General features: G+C 36.9%; 2 protein-coding genes across 2 annotated transcripts in view; one reads left to right on the plus strand and one right to left on the minus strand.

Annotated features, from left to right (window-relative positions):
- The window catches only part of snap91a (synaptosome associated protein 91a), a 61,249-nt gene extending 56,740 nt beyond the window's left edge, over positions 1–4,509 (plus strand). Inside the window, 4 exon segments of the mRNA XM_066702389.1 lie at positions 631–747; positions 849–956; positions 1,501–1,602; positions 2,637–4,509. Coding sequence (XP_066558486.1) covers positions 631–747; positions 849–956; positions 1,501–1,593 — 318 coding nt within the window. The 3' untranslated portion in view covers positions 1,594–1,602; positions 2,637–4,509.
- Positions 4,510–9,357: 4,848 nt separating this feature from the next.
- On the minus strand, positions 9,358–17,096 carry prss35 (serine protease 35). The gene is made up of 3 exons (XM_066702401.1): positions 17,010–17,096; positions 16,682–16,871; positions 9,358–11,628 (listed from the first exon to the last, which is right to left on the minus strand). Exon 3 carries the CDS (start codon positions 11,607–11,609, stop codon positions 10,467–10,469), a length of 1,143 nt encoding a protein of 380 aa, XP_066558498.1. The 5' UTR covers positions 11,610–11,628; positions 16,682–16,871; positions 17,010–17,096; the 3' UTR covers positions 9,358–10,466.
- Positions 17,097–17,551: the final 455 nt, after the last annotated feature.

The following is a 17,551-nucleotide window of genomic DNA, read 5'->3' on the forward strand; positions in this document are numbered from 1 at the left end:
TCACATTATAGCTCTTATTTTTCGGGAAAGAGGGTTACGCTTAAACCTCATGTTGTCCACTTTGCATTGTGTTGTGTGGGTTAAAAAAAAGAAAAGAACAAATATTGAGTTTTGCTGAGATTTGGCCAGATGCTATCTCTGGGGTATATGAAATCCCAGAATAGTACTGATTAGCTGATAAGGGCTGGAGTTAAAGGCAGTTTCCATGATGCATATCAGTAGATTGTTCTTAATGATCTAGAACTGAACAGAGGATGGCAATTTGTCATGTATAAAACAGACTTATTGTTAAAGACACATCTGCTGTGAACTAGTATTAGGTGCATCTGCTTGACTTTCAAAACCAAATCAGACACGCGCATTTCAGGCTTGTGGCATGCCAGCAACTTCAAGGAACCTGAAGGCTGAATAATCATCGTGATTAAGTTATACATTTCATCTTGTAAACATAAAGAAAATAATATGCTTCGTTAACTTTTAAATATTGTTCCTATTGCCTTTGAAAGTGCTCTTTTTCAAGAGGATATTTCTGTGAAAATACAAAACTGTTACCCAGATCTTTCAGTGCTACATTTGAACTTTTCTCTCAATGCAGCTGATGAGTAAGTTGTCCTTTCTTCGCTCCCACAGCCTGGTTCCTCCCCAGGGGCAGGCCCGCCAGGAACTGTCCCTCCAGTGGGAGCAGGGCCCCCTGTTGGCACCGTGCCGCCCATGGCCGCCGTTCCTCCCCAGGCAGGGTTCGGAATGGTAAGAGAGCCCCCCGGCGCTATGAACATTATCCAATAGAAAACACGGTATATACTGGTGCAGAGTCTGTGTTTACACTCCTTCTCTTTTGTCCTGCTCAGCCTCCTGCAGCAGGAGCAGGTGCTCCCTTGATGCCTCAGTCATCCATGATGTACCCCCAGCCCATGATGAGGCCGCCATTTGCAGGGTCTGGTGCACCTGGAGCACCGGTAACATCCTGTTTCACCGTCAACCCCATTGTGTCATTATTATTATTATTTTCTGTACTGGTGTTGTTCGAAAACACTGTTGAGTAGATTCAGTCATCAGCTTTTTTAATAGTGCTATTTTTTTCCACTTTTAAATTTCTACTTGTATATAATTACCTGTTAAGGTATTTTCTCTGGCAAGACAGGAATTATAACCAAGGATCCAAGACAACCCTACAGACCTAGATTTGTACTGTGTCAAATAGTTGGTTGAAGGTAGGAAATAACTGTTTAGACAGCATTATTATAATAACAAGGCTGAATTAGTCTAGTTATGTATTAAAGTAATTTCACATAGTGTAGGCTCTAAATTCCAAGCTTTTAAATTGTTTACATGTAATTTTCCTTCCATATGAAGACTTTTTTCTTTTTCTGGGTTACTTGTCCCCCTCAGCTTGTCGTCTACTGTGCCACAGAGCGTGCATACTGTGCTTAACCCGTGTAGTTTCTCACTGCTGTGTCTTTGTCTTCCATTTCTACTTTCCTTGGCCTCCTTCTCTGCTAGCTCTCTCCGAGCCCTACACCTGCAACTCAGAGCCCCAAAAAACCTCCCTCAAAGGATCCACTTGCAGATCTTAATATCAAGGACTTCTTATAAACCTCTAAGGTACCTCCCAGGCCTGTGTGTCATGGGCTTTTGACTATGTGTGCTGTGTGCATCACTGAACAAATCTCTCAGCTCTTCTAAGGATGAAAATGACCATTTGTCAATTGTAACCAAATTAGAACAATAACACATTTATACATAGTAAAGTAATCTTCTTAGGCATTAGGAATACAATATGAATATGAATTATTGCCCTTGTTGCATATTTGGTTGCCAATAGTTAATTGGATGTTATTAGTAAATACATTTTGAAATATTTAGAATTTATAAATGGTCATTTTCCAGTCCAATCTACCCATCGGCAAAGTTGATCTACATTCATAAAAAATAAAAATAAACCTTTCAAATATAGGGACATTAATTGCAGAAATGTTGATAGTTTGGAACAAACTTTTGACATTTTGAATTTAAGAATAGATACCATTGCTCTATTTCTCATAAGAGGGAAAAAAAGGAATTTATATTTCAAGCTTTAATATTGTCTGCCAACTCTATTTGCTTTTTTCTTTCTATTCATAGTCTTTTTATCAAAATGTGAATATACTTTTTAGTGTATACTAATTGGTGGGCTTCATGTTCAACACTCTGTGGATGCAAATGGAGATTTAAGCAAACAGAAATTGAGTGTAGACATTTTGTGTACACAAAAATACCAAAAAGTCACTTTACCAATCTAAGAATATTACATCCAAAATGTAATATGTATTTGAGTTGACATGGAAATCTCACCACATACCTGTGAAATGTGGGTCACTGAGACTTTGTCTGCCACAATATCGGATAAATGCCAGAATATATATATGCGTGTGCATGTGTGTGCTCTGGACATCAGCACAGTGCTCAAAAGCTTTCATAAGTCTGAAGTGTGTGCATGACATGACTTGTAATTAAGTGATAGCCACAACAAGGTTTATTTTACCTTTATCTTTGTTTTTGGTCCCTATTAAGATGATTTATGAATTACCTCCTGGGCATGATAAAAGATTAAGAATAAATTCACACACTCAACTAATGTACATTTTGTCTTTTCCCAGCTGGTGTTTTTGTGACTGGACCCCATGAAAGTGTCAGCTTGGTGTCTGCAAACAATCATGGATACCCAGAAGCTCCTAGCTAGTCACCAATACAACTCCATTCAGACTTTTACTCCTAACTGTAAAATGTTGTAGCACAACTGTGAAAGTGAACCATAGAAATGTGTGCTTATCTTGATGTTATCCCTTACCTTAAAAAAACAAAAACAGAAAAGTGTATTTTGATCATTCCTTTATAAGTGTTTGCGAATTTGAACGATGGATGTATGTTACTGATGCCTTCTAGTGCTTCTCTGCCCCTGTAACAAGGAGACAGATATGCAGCGATTATGTCGTGAGCCATTTGGAGAAATGTGTATGTGTATTTTGGAAGGTTTTCAGTGTATATAAATTCACTGGCAAATCCTAGGATTTCCTCTCTATTCTGTATATCTGTTAAGAGCATATAGTTATGAATCTGATATGAAACTGCATAAGAAGTAATGTGACCATTACCTATAATTCCCATTATTATTCTAACTTATTTGGGAACAAATATATATATAATTATATTTTATGTGCTGGCTTCTGAAACCCAGAACACCTCCAGTGTTTTTATTTTGTTTGTTTTGTTTTGTTTGTTTTGTTTTTCTCTCTTTTTTTTCCCCCCCGTATTTTGTGCGTTATGCTAATAATTATTTATATTTTAAAGTATTACTTTATTGAATTTGTTAAAGTATCATATGTATTTCAGGATATTTTATCTACAGATGACATATTTATCTTTATTCTTATGTTTAAAGAAAATGTATTATATTTTAGTTATTTCCGTAGATTTGGGAAACAAAAATGGCATATTCATAATGTTATCTTCCTTTCAATACAAGGCAGTATTTAGTCAATCCCTTGTAGCGAAAGGGCCACAGTCAGTTGGCATCCTAGGAAATTATCTGGTTTAGCTTTTCCAGCAAATCATACTAAGATTGAATGGGTTTCACCGTTATGTTTGTCTTGGAATAAGCACTTCCTACATCAGTGGACAGTTGTATTTGATTTTCATAGTTGCTAGTGTTTTATCATGACCAAACCAGGGTGAGTAGTGTTATTTTTGTATTACCTAGAAAAAATAAAAGGTTTGGTATTTTACCTCCATAAAAGCAACCCCTGTACCCTACCTATTAATGTTCACATTGTGTTTTCTGTTGCTTCAATGTTTCCTTTTCCTTCTGGTTACAGTGGTAATAGCGAGGATGAAGGTATTTCTGCATACAGAGAGAGGTCACTGTTGATCAGTGTAACTTTGTCTTTTAGGCTTGGCAGCTCTTTAGAACCAGTGGAATCAGTCTGACTGTAGCTCCTGTACACTCTCAGAGTTCAATGGATAATCTGTGTATCGTACCATTCCAAGTGACTGTATCGACAATTGTTGTGAAAACGATGGATAAAAAAAAAGAAAAAAAAACTTAAACATTTTGGTTAATATGGCTTTCGTTTGTTTTTGATTTACAACCCCCGTGCATGTATGCCCTTTGAGATGCAATAAATACATTGATCTAAAGAAACCTCAGTCTGCTTTTAATTTCTTCAAAAGCTGTCTATCATGTATATCGTGCTTGTATACTTAGGATGTCATCTAAAAATCTGAAAAAAGTCAGAAAAGTCTTGATTCTGATTATTATGCAAACGTTTCTGAAAATGCAATAGAGGGAGTATTTTACTGGGATTCAATGTTTTCTGATCAAAATAACATATCAAAACACTTCAGTGGGGTTCAGTGCAAGTTGTGAAAGTGATGTGCATCTTTGGTGCAGGAGGTGGCAGCCTTGCTCAACATGAGCCAGTGAAGAATATTTATCTAGGCCTCATATTGAAATGTATGTGTATATTATTAATTGTTTTATCTGTACTTATAATTATAAGGGGGGGGTCTTGGTTTGAATGTACTAAGCTATAACAATTTTGACATGTGCTGCTCTAAATAAACACATGGGTTTCACTAAATTGATTCTGCTTGAGTACAGACTTCTAGTTGAGCCACAGACTGAGTTTGTGGCAAACTTTGGTTTTTACATTTCATTGCGAAGTCCATACTTTATTGTTTGTTGAAACTATAACCACTCTCCTTTCCGGCTCAACTGTAGTCCAAGGTCTTGTTCTCACTTGGCTTTCTGCCTTAATCCACGTTCTACATTCCTGGAGAACCAAGGCCTCTGGAGATCAAGCATTGCTGTCCTTTCAAATGAGTTCTGCATCATTGCCGTACACGGTGAGGAAAAGAAAATAAAATAAAATACTTAGTTAACCCTTTATTTCATAACTTTTTTTTTTTTTAATGATCAGAGTTGATAACGTGAATCAGTTTTAAAACATTATTAATAGACACATGGACTAGTGAGGCATTTTTCTCTTCACAGCTGGACAATGTATTTGGCTTGACTGCCTGCTGATTACAGCTTGTTATGGTCATATTAGTCATGGTGCAGTTTGTGTAGATGTGCTCCAAGCCCTTGGCACGAATATGGGATGCAAATGCTTTTGCCTTAGACTTGCCAGACAAGACTTGGAAATAAAATGACAGTTCTAAACATCCACTGGACAGATTACAGAGGATATGATACAAAGTGCTAGGTCAAGTGTGTGTGCTACAATCAGTACTGACCAAGACTCATCCCTTTCTTTTGGGATTTTCAAAGAATTCATGTATAAAATATACTATGAAAGACCAATATATATAGAGTATTACCAGACAATCTCTTCATGCATACTGTATAAATTAAGAAACGCAGGCATTATTGTGCCACCTCGACCTTGAATATATATTTGATTAGTGTAAAAAAGAAAAAAGTATATATTACTTCTATTTTACACCAGTTACTCATAAGAAACTCTTAAGTGAACTGAGATACAACTGACGTGCAAACCCAGGGCAAGCCAGTGGCTGATAGGCTGGCCAATCAGCTGCTGGTTCATTTAAACAGGAAACCTGAGAGTAGAGGAATGTATGGAAGGCAAGTTTCTGTGCCTGCGAGAAAGGAGCCAAAGTATGGTTATTGTGTTATCCATAATTACCCTTCACAAATAAGGGTTTTCTGAGAGGAAAATTACAGGAAAAGTCAAAGTTCTGCATTATGGAGTGCAGAAGCCCAAGCAGAAGATAGGGCTTCTGATAAACAGGCAACTATAGAAATTAAAGTAACTGAGGTGGAAAGCGGAAAACAATTAAAGGAGAAAAGAGCAAGCCTAATCATTATGTAACCAGCACTCAACGTACTGCAGATTCCAGCTGTACATCAAATATGTCCAGATCAAAGCAACATACAAATCTTTAAGAAAGAAGTATGATCTGCAGAACCACAGACAGAACACGTTTTGCTCAGATGTGGAAACCTAAAATGAAGCCTAAACCATAAAGATTGGTTAAAAGAGCGAAGACTATAATGAAATATCTGAATTATTCAGAGCCAATTTCTTTCCTTTTGTTTTAACCTTTTGCAATTTATTTTCCAATTTACTTTAGAGCACAGTTTGTCTTCCTGCTCGTTTACAGAGAGATTACTATGTGTCAGTACATTAACAACAGTGAATCAGTTCCCTGATACTTTCACTCTAGTGGCATTATAGTTTGCAACAGAAACCGCAAAACAACATTCTGGTTTAAAATAGCAAATGTGTCAACTTGCTGGGTTGTTGAAAAGAAGAAGAGCAAGCCATGCAACATTTACAAGCAATGAACTGTATTTCAGTAAAAGTTGTAAAAAATAAAAAATAAATGTTTAGGACTGCCATGCAGAACCTCCTAGCATTTGGTGTGAATAAGTTGTATTAAAAAAATAAAGTTTTAGTGACTTTGTAGGAAATACATTAATTTTAAAACCATTATTAAATTCTGCTGGGGTTATGGGCCAAATGGAAACCCTCCCTAACTGTGAGATGTATTAATTACACCTGCTGACCTTAGTCATGTGACAGATACACAGTGAATGATGGCATTAGCAGCTAATGCATTATTATTTTAATTATGGATATAAAAACAGGGTTGGCAGCTGAACATTGTATTCTCTGTTCTCCAAAGAAAACGTCGTCCCTGAACCACTGGGTGTAGTGTATTTTCCATGGGAACACCACAAGATGGTACAATTGCTTTGGCAAACAGCACAGTCCAGTGGAAATTATACCAGTGTGCTTTCTGCTCACTCAATAGTTCCCCTTTAGTTGAGCGTTTGATAATTTCTGAATGCTGCTCCTGTTAATAAAGTATTCTGAAGAAATACAATTGTGTTACCTTACCAATGAGAGCTTGTTTTATTCAGCATATGTAAAGTATCTCTATAGTTGAATGTACAGTACTGTGTAAAAGGTTTAGGCAGGTGTGAAAAAATGCTGTAAAGTAATAATGCTTTCAAAAATAGACGTGTTAATAGATTATATTTATCAATTAACTAAATGCAAAGTGAGTGAACAGAAGAAAAAAATAAATCAAATCAATATTTGGTGTGACCACCCTTTGCATTCAAAACAGCATCAGTTCTTATAGGTACACTTGCACATAGTCAGGGATTTTGTAGGCATATAGTCAGGTGTCTGATTAAACAATTATACCAAACAGGTGCTAATGATCATCAATTCAATATGTAGGTTGAGGACCGTAGATGCAGTGGTCGGCCAAGGAAACTTACTGCAGCAGATGAAAGACACATCATGCTTACTTCCCTTCACAATGTCCAGCAGTGCCATCAGCTCAGAATTGGCAGAAAACAGTGGGACCCTGGTACACCCATCTACTGTCCGGAGAAGTCTGGTCAGAAGTGGCCTTCATGGAAGACTTGCGGCCAGTAAGCCATACCTCCGACGTGGCAACAAGGCCAAGCGACTCAACTATGCATGAAAACACAGGAACTGGGGTGCAGAAAAATGGCAGCAGGTGCTCTGGTCTGATGAGTCAAAATTTGAAATGTTTGGCTGTAGCAGAAGGCAGTTTGTTCGCCGAAGGGCTGGAGAGCGGTACACGAATGAGTGTCTGCAGGCAACAGTGAAGCATGGTGGAGGTTCCTTGCAAGTTTGGGGTTGCATTTCTGCAAATGGAGTTGGGGATTTGGTCAGAATGAATGGTCTCCTCAATGCTGAGAAGGACAGGCAGATACTTACCCATCATGCAATACCATCAGGGAGGCATCTGATTGGCCCCAAATTTATTCTGCAGCATGACAATGACCCCAAACATACATCGACAGTCATTAAGAACTATCTTCAGTGTAAAGAAGAACAAGGAGTCCTGGAAGTGATGGTGTGGCCCCCACAGAGCCCTGATCTCAACATCATCGAGTCTGTCTGGGATTACATGAAGAGAGAGAAGCAATTGAGGCTGCCTAAATCCACAGAAGAACTGTGGTTAGTTCTCCTAGATGTTTGGGCCAACCTACCTGCCAAGTTCCTTCAAAAACTGTGTGCAAGTGTACCTGGAAGAATTGATGCTGTTTTGAAGGCAAAGGGTGGTCACAGCAAATATGGATTTGATGTAGATTTTTCTTCTGTTCACTCACTTTGCATTTAGTTAATCAATAACTATAATCTATTAACATGTCTATTTTTGAAAGCATTCTTTATAGCATTTTTTCACACCTGCCTAAAACTTTTGCACAGTACTGTATGTTTTTTTCATTAGTGAGCTTATGGCTTATGGCTTTCAAAAGTTCATGCTGGTGCCATTTTTGTCTCCCTAAAAGCCTTATCACACATACATTTAAGAAACATTTTTTGTGTGTTCATTTCAACCCCATCTCATTTACTTTTCTTTTAGGGTTATATAAAAAACTAAATCAAAGACAACTGACATAATTAATTCATACTCTCAACCCTCACAGATAGAAACAGTTATGCTCTCAGTTTACTGTGTTATTCATACATGCAATCCACTGAACAAATGTAATCTTGTAGCAACTAGAGTATACATGAAAACGAACTGCTTATTTTGAAACTTTTCTAATGGTTCTTTATTATTTTATACATGCTTCTACAACCCAAGAGTCCACAATGACCACCATGTCTATGTAGTTGATTGTGGTAAAGTCTGCTGCATGCCTACAGAACATTACTGAATACAGTTCACATTTGCAACTTTCCAGGACCTGATTTAATATGCTGTCATTGTAAAATGCTTTTCTTCGGTTTTGTTGGAATAACAATTTCCTCACTTTGGCCCCATTTAATGTCTTGTGCATTTAATTGAGTCATGTAAACAGGAATTAAGGTTTTTAAGAGAGAGAGGGAGATGCTATACTTGCTCCTTTATTACATTTTTATCATTTCAAGAAATAGATTAATAAAAGTGGCTAAGCCAAAAACATATAGACTTTTAAAAATATGTTCATTTGCAGGTATTTTTGTCTTTGTGCTGAGTTGCCCTGAAACGTAGCAAATATATTGTTTTCTGCTTGATTTATTTCTGGCATTACACATTATTGTCTTGCTGAAGTTCCATAATGCCGGTCTCTCAACATTATGGATTGATTTTTTCAGCAAGGAACATGTAATAGCTTGCCATTCTACAACTGATATTTAAAATATACACTAAAGGTAATCCAGTGTCTCGTAATGTTATCATTCAACATGTATTTGTTCTTCAATGTCACACTTTTCAAATCCATTTCAGAGCTGAACATTACATAAAAATAGATTAATATCACAGATTTCATTTTGGATTCATAACATAAATGAGATTACAAATAATTTGCACAACTTTACATGTGGAAACATCTCATTTATTAAATTACTATAAAATGACACAAATTGAAATGATTTTATTGACTTGTCAAACCCATCATTTTTGCATCACATTAAATACATTGGTACAATACTACCCATTCAATAATATATTCCGGTAGGTTTCCCAAAAACTTTACATTTAGAAATTAAATTAGCACCATGAACATGCCATCTTAATACAATAGAGATGAAAAAGCACCATGATTTTATGTCTTTTGACAAAATATTACCATTCAATTTCATAGCCAAAACATAACAAACAAAAAAACATAATTAAAAAAAACCTGTACAAAGTGTATTCTGAAAACCGCTTGCATTTTAGTGAAAAACAACTGGTTGTATCATAACCAATGGTGGCAAATTCGGTTGAAAGGGAAACTACAGAAACTGTTTTCACAGCAGAAAACCTTTTCGATCATCTTCAGTAAAATATGTAAAAATATATACCCATGGACAGTTCCTGAATATCTCACGAATCTATGTTGCAATTTTGCAGCCCAAATGGTTTATTGGATGAACAAATTATGACATTTTCTTTATCCTATTCCATAGCAGAATCTATTTATTTTTCATTTTTATTTCAAGGTATTCTGTAGGACAATCTAATACATTTTGAAAGCCAACCTTAACGCAAATACTGATTATACATAACAATGAGCAACATTGTACTTCACCATAAGCAGCAGACAATATTTTAAGAAATGCTTCTAAACTGGCAAGTAGCAGAAAGCTCTTTTAACCTCAAATTTGTATTCTTCCTTTATAGCACATCAATATATATTTTGATACCAGCTATTCCTCAGAGTTCATCTAGTAATTCTAAAAGGTCTTTCCAAATTCTAAATTTAAAAGGTCAAGATGAATAATTAAATAAATACAACAAATCTGATTCTTAATCCTCTTTCCTATCAACATGTTCCTGTACCTTTGATCATTAATTTGTCCTTAATAGCACTGTTATGTAATAACAATCGTGGGGCAGTAACTTTTTGTTTGTTTGTTTTTTAGAAGGGCAATCACTGTTCACTGTTCAGTACAGGATTTCATATACAGTATAATAGGTGCCGGTTAAGTCATTTTAGGTGTTCATCAACCATCTCGGCAGTCTGCATAGTTCCCGTGCACCCAAAAGCAGATCTGCGCGTACTTGAGAGGGGTTATTCTGACAGCCACATTATAATCCTGTTGAACGCCATTTACATCCACCCACTGATGACCAGAAAAGACCCCAATGATCTTTCTTTTCCACTTCTTCTTTCCAGGTTCCTTCAGGCGGATGTACACGCCAGAGCCACTGGACCCAGGCTGGGCATCGCAGTACTGATACAGCAGGTCGTTGGACTCGTCAGAGACACTGCAGAAACGGTAAACCAGCTGCCCAGGCCTGTCATCGTCAAAGCCAGAGAAGTGTATCCGACTGCCTGGGACTTTCTTCACCGAGGGAATGATGCCAATTTCCATGAACTTCTGCTTTTGTGGCCGCTTTAGTTCCAGTATAGCATAGTCGTAATCCACTGCCACATCCTCGGACACGCCTTTGAACCAGCCCTTTGGCACCTGAGTACGCTTGACTCTCGTCCACTGGAAAGATGGTTTAATTTCCAAACTCCTCCGGTTCCTTTTTTTGGATCCTTTCCTCTTTTTGCCCCCACGCTTTGACCTCAGTTTCAGTATCCCGACTCTAAGCTTCTTGACGCCTTTGATGTAATCTTTTCCATCGTGGATGCAGTGGGCTGCTGTGAGAACATGCTTTGGGGACACGAGGATGCCTGTGCAGCCTGTGGATACTTTGACAGAAGTAGAGAAAGGGTAATTGGTCACAAACTGCTTGTCTGCGATGGTAAATCGACTGTCCGTGCCATAGACTTCCCTTTTCCTCCGTGTATGTGAGTCCATAATAACAGCATGCTCAGTCTGCACATCAAAGTCCCTGAAATAGACTTCTGTCGAGGTACGAGTGCCATTCTCATAAACGGTCTCATATGAAAGGAAGTTCTCAAGGTCAGACACACTTGGCAGTGGTAACTGGCTTTGGCATTCAATCCCACAGGTTACATTTAACTGTGGTTTGGCTTCAGCCTTAAACTCTGGGCTACTAAGGATAACAGTTCTCTTATTCAACACTAGTGGTACTTTTCTTAAGTGCCAGGTATACTCATCCTCAGCCTCTTCCCCCGAGGCTGCTCCTAATGCAGTTAAAGAAAGCAGAAGGAACAGTGGTATGAAGCCCATTGCAAAGTTGTTTCTTGCTCTGTGGAAAGAAAGATAAAAGGAAGTGTAAGTTGAATAATGTATTACACTTTCTACAAATGTTGTGTCTTGGATCTGTGTGTGCTATAGTAACTTTTATTAATCCGCTACCAAGTGGTCCAGTAGAGCGTTAAATGCAATTGGCTGAAATGTTGATACTGTAATCCTTCTGAAAGCATTTGTAGAAAACATGGAGTTTAAAAGGCTTAAATGTCAAGTTACATTTACCACCCCTCTTTAAAAAGATTAAAACGAACAACCTGTGGTACAAAAAATCATTTAATTTACTTTTAGGTTAAGTAAGCACTCTGGTAGATGTAACACTTCTATATTTTGTTTTATATTTTCTCATTAAGAAAGACAAGTGTTAACAACAGTAAACCTTTTATGAATATGGCCTTTTTAGATAACTGGTAAAATTGGATTAAAACTTACTTGAGGGTGACTGGCTACAGTTTCCACACAAGCATTCAAATTTATTGGGCCAACTGGACAAGCTTACTAATATTCCTCTAAGACTATGCTTAGTATATAAATAAACAGGTATATGTTTCTCTGAAAACAGCAAAGAAAGAAACTGAAACACTTTTTGATTTTTCACATTTATATTACAGTACTTCTCAATAAATGGTCTTTCATAAAACTATAATTACAAAATGTATTTTTTTAAGTAGGCACTACTATATATATATATATATATATAAGTGGTTGTGCGGTTTTAAGGATTCAGGCTGATGCAATCTTCTGTAAATGTATTAACATTAAAACATGTAAAACTGCAAGTCTCCAGAGGGCACACTTCCATAGCAAATGCTCCTTCTCGTGTATGAGGGATTTCTAAGGCTTCTGCATGTCAACAGTTTTTTCCACTAGAAAAAGACCTGTTTAACCATTGCTAACCAAAAACCCAGTCTCAACAGGCATGATTATAAGATTGCATATTTGTATAGAATGCCTTAAATGCTATCTGGTGACAGGAATTCAACACAGATGGAAAATCACTGATGTTTTGGCACTCTCTTACTAACATTATCATTACTGTTATGATCCTGACCTCAAATGCCACAAAGCAGGCATATCTAACTTTTGAAAAGAAGCAGTGTGTTTGCTAAGCAGCTAGTCTGATAACTTCTTCCATGACTGTAGGTGAATTCCAGAGTTCTCTTTTTCAAGTTTAAGACTTGTTATCTCATTTAAGAAAGTTTACAAATGAGAGGAGGCCATTTGATGTATCGTGCTCGTTTGGTGTCCAGTAATAACTAAAGGATCCAAGGATACTATCCATTTACCCTCATTCATGGACTACAGACAAGTTGTCAGAAGAATTCAGGCCAAGTATCTACCTAACCCTCAGAACTAAAACATATGAAAGGCATTGAATAACATTGGAAAGGAATGCAAGAACAGTGAAAAGGTTAAACAAATGACTGCATCTATATAACTAAACAGTAAGTTTTGCACAATTTTTCAAGAGGCAGGATAATAAACTACTCTTCACTTTACTTTTTGTATGTATTTATTTTACCCAAAGGGACACCCTTTTAAGTTTAAGAAGAGTGATGGGGACAATGTGGATACACAATCTGCAATTAAGGAACCATTCGATCAACAATATATACTCAGACAGCAAAACTAGTTATAGTATGTAGTAAAAGCCTATAGTAGAATTAAATGCCTAGTGAAATCCACAATAAATTGTCATTTCAAAATGTGTATTGGATTTGTATCAGTTGCCTAACCTACAGTATAGCCCAATGGGAAATATTGATCTACTGTATACAGAAAAAATATTTTCACCCATGTAGTGAGATTCCTGAAGAAGACAGCTTTTCTTTCATCATTGTATGTGCTATTTTGAGATTGACAGAGAAAGACAGAGGAATCAACATAATGCCAAATCCCTTTGCCAACACAGATTCTTAGGTTAGAATGAATATTTCACATCACTACTTCCACATGTCTATGCATTTTTAGCATTCAGGTCTTGTCAAATTGTTGATCAAACGGTATACAAAACTGGAAATCGCAAGCCTTTGATGCATGTCTACTTTTTACTTTTGCTTACCCTTGTGGAGGTTTTGTGGAGAGTCTTGTTGGTAAAGCAGCAGTCACTAAATCTTCTGTTGTTTTGCCCAAGATTTAAATGCTCTGTTTTTACTTTATCTTTTCTATCTAGACTACAATTAGAAAAAAAAAGTTTGGGGTATCCATGCCAATTTGTAAGAGGTGAAATCAACCCTAACCAACGTCGTGGCAGCAACTTCTAGTCAAAAATGTGGCCCTGTATATGTTGCTAAGCAGTACACTAATTAGGGCAATTGCTCTGGATGAGGTTTACATTTGAATGCATTTTATTTATGCACCAGACCATCAATTTACTCCGATAGAAGAAACAATTGTCAAGTCCAATGCAGTTTCAATGTTACATAGAAACAGAGATGCCCTTTTTAATGAGCATTAGAAAACAAATGAACAGTAGTTTAAATTCAGGGGCTGCTACATTTGGAAAAAGAAAAAAACAACTCCTACACTCTCATTTGTTATTCCTATTCAAGCTATTATTGTCCCTGACAGCATTTTTACAGCTGCATTTCTATCCAATAGTGCATAATAAGTTTGATTACTCTATTGATAATAAAGCATTCCCCATATATTAAGCACTTCTATACAACACAATCTCTATTCAACTCAACAAACCTCCAAATAAACTTGCATACATTTTGTAGAACATTTACTGCTGAAAGGACAGATTGTGTGTCATTACCGAGTTGCTTACTTCAGTGCATTCAATGGGCTCAAATCATCTGATAAATGGTAATACAGGCTAAAGGCAGGATTACTAACATCCCCATTTCTTACATTCAAGACCCTTTACTCACAAACTCAAACAATACCAATATCTGTAACCTGCCTAAAGTGCTATGTGTCAAAAGAAGGATATGAGATACACAGAGGCTGAGAAAGATGGAAACTCACAACAGTTAGATACATAATTTATATTTGATTTACAGGCTATTTAATGTCTATTTCATTTGCAGGGGTCAATGCACCCACTGTGTACACAATGCTGCAGAGCATACACTTGAAAATGCATAACTTTTGTAAACTGGATATTTGAATGTGTCCTTAAATGTGGCATTCACAAAAATAGGCAGGGTGCCAATATATGTGGTTGGTTTCCTCTTGATTTCATAAACACCAGAGCAATAAAACTGTAGACAGTACTTCACAGCTATGAACTGCAGTGCCACAAAACAAAGGAAGGCTGTTGCTAAAGGTGGGGCAGTACATGCAGTTAATAAAATAGCAATTATGTGAAATTAAAAGTTGAAATGCTACCGCACATGTGTGAAGTGGTTGTTATTGCTAGTATTGTTATTGTTGTTGTGCACATGTCTCGGTTAAACACAGACAGCATGGTCATGCACAACTGGAAACAATGTCATTGTCTAAGTCGGTCAATACTGAAATGAATGAATGGCCGCTAGAGGTCGCCATTCTCTGCTTTTCTGCACAGGTTCTCTGCAGGCAAGCGCGATTATTCGGGTCGAGTCGAGAGGTTGTGACTCATTGCATTCGCGCCTGTCGGCTTTTAATTCAAGCACTGATGTGTGATGTGTGATAGAGTCGCTTTGTGCAACATGAAAGACTCACGGTATAACTCACACTACTTCATCCTCTGGTAGTGCTATACCACCCCAGTTTATTAACCCCATCCAATCCAGCAATCACAAAAATTAGACCCAGGCAAACACAAATTAAATTGCTTAATTAAGCACTCATAATATCAAAATTGCTCAATGTGTAGACTTATTTACATTTGTTAATAACAAAATAAACGATTGAAAACTATATTGTAATGCATGCTATACATTTACATGGGTTTTCCATTGGAATATAACCTCTCCATCCTTATGGTATTTTCCACTCTTAAAAAATGAACAAACACGTGAAAACCAGGCGTGTTTTAAGTCATTAGTTAAAGAATTATGTTCAACAAACGCACATTTAAAAACAAATCCAATGCGATTTGAATTATTTTCTAATGATGGGGAGTGCACTACAAATTGTATACATTTTGTTTCTTCATACAAAACACGTTTTATGATTTTACTAAGTTACATCTAAAGTGAAATAAAAGTATGCATTTCCATGCGTGTGTGCATTATGGAGGAAAGCCTGGTTTTTGATGACTAAATTGTGGGTCTATTTTCTCGGATCCCGTCTTTATTTTCACCCTGCGAACAAAGGCGTCCTCGGGGTCCTAAAGCCGTTGGGCTACAAAGTGCTGCATTAGCCAGTTACTGACCTGTCTCTCCCTTTCATGCCTCTATATAACATTTTTAAAGTTCAGTTTTTAAATCATACAAAACGATGGTATTTTGACAGATATTAGTTGACTTGATGCAATAATATATATAAAAAAAACTTGAATTGCAAACTAAACTTTACAGTTTGGGTAATAATATTGCATTATTTCTTCCTCTTGGAGAAAGCGAGCTTTGCATGTTGTATTTTGCTCGAAAGAGGGCGCTATTGGCGTTTCTTTTCAGAGATGCCAACTAATCATTGGCATCCACTGCAACAGAACCTGACACAGAACCAGTACTGCTGTCCCCAACCTTTTCATTTGATCATTCAGTCATTTGTATCGAGCAGTTCCCAGGATAATCTGCGACCTTCACATGTATTGAATTATATTCTGAATTACATCAGCTACAGCAGACAATACGACAAAACTTTCAACTAAAAGTAACTGATCACAAAATGTAAATCACACACAAAACATAAACACAAGCATAACCAATATCTATACCGATTACATACAATAATACAAACAGCACATCACAACTACACTATATGGAGTTTTTATCTTAAACAAATCCTAAATGTTAAAATGCAAATAATGACTGCAGTAAATAAAAATAAAAAAACATATAATCTGCAAAGTATTGATTTAACTTGTACACGTCACTCCAACCCCCCAGCACAATATCTAATGCATGTAATGAATGTATTCAAAAACTTGTTATAGGAAAAACAAATCTTCATACCTGATATCACAAACTCCTGTAAATGCTGTCGATGTTAGTAATAAATGGTGCTTCCCCTCCTGAGACAGAAACTTCTCTCCAGGACTCGTCTTGTCAGGAGCAGACAGCCGCAGCAGCCCCACTCCCTCTGCACCGACTGCACTTGATGCTTTTGCAAAAACCCCCAAAAGCTTCAAGTTTCTTCCCTCGCCTAGGGGAGGGACCAAGCAGGCGAAATACAGACTTTACAAAGTTTGTAAACACTACAGTGCTGTAACTAACATGTTTGCCGCAGTAGGAGCGAGTTAGTACAAATACAATTGAAATAGTTCAAGACAAAAGTTTTTACTTTGAGTGCGGCTCCTTGTCCCAGCCCCGGGTGGCCTATGTGACGCGCAGTCGCTGCGGCGGGACACTTGTTTCTGTTTGGGCTCCATCCAAACAAAAGAAAAAATCGCCTGTTCAACCTGGGAAGGGAAAGATACACACGACCATTTTTTTAACATACACACGTCTTGAGTTACTGTTCTGGTGATTTGGTGACAAGTCACTTGATAGACTGTGAAATTGATATTGATATTGATATGGAACCGTGTCTATAAAAACAGATGGAGTTAGTAAGGAAAGCTTAGTGATTCGATTTTTTTTCTCATTCATTGTATCATATGCATCTTTAAAAATATAATTAGTGCTCAGAAATGAACAAACACTACTATGAACAGCTAGTTCTCAACAGTGTGCACTAACTAAATGGACACTGTAATAGAAAAGTAGAAAAGTAAATATGATGTTCAGTTTATATAAATATATACATTGCAAAGGATGTGTGTGGAATGTATAAGAAAAAATGTATATGTGGAACTTTCCAACAGCAGTGTTGGTAAGTGGTTT

This window comes from Amia ocellicauda, chromosome 1 (assembly GCF_036373705.1).
Source record: "Amia ocellicauda isolate fAmiCal2 chromosome 1, fAmiCal2.hap1, whole genome shotgun sequence".
Lineage (NCBI taxonomy): Eukaryota > Metazoa > Chordata > Actinopteri > Amiiformes > Amiidae > Amia > Amia ocellicauda.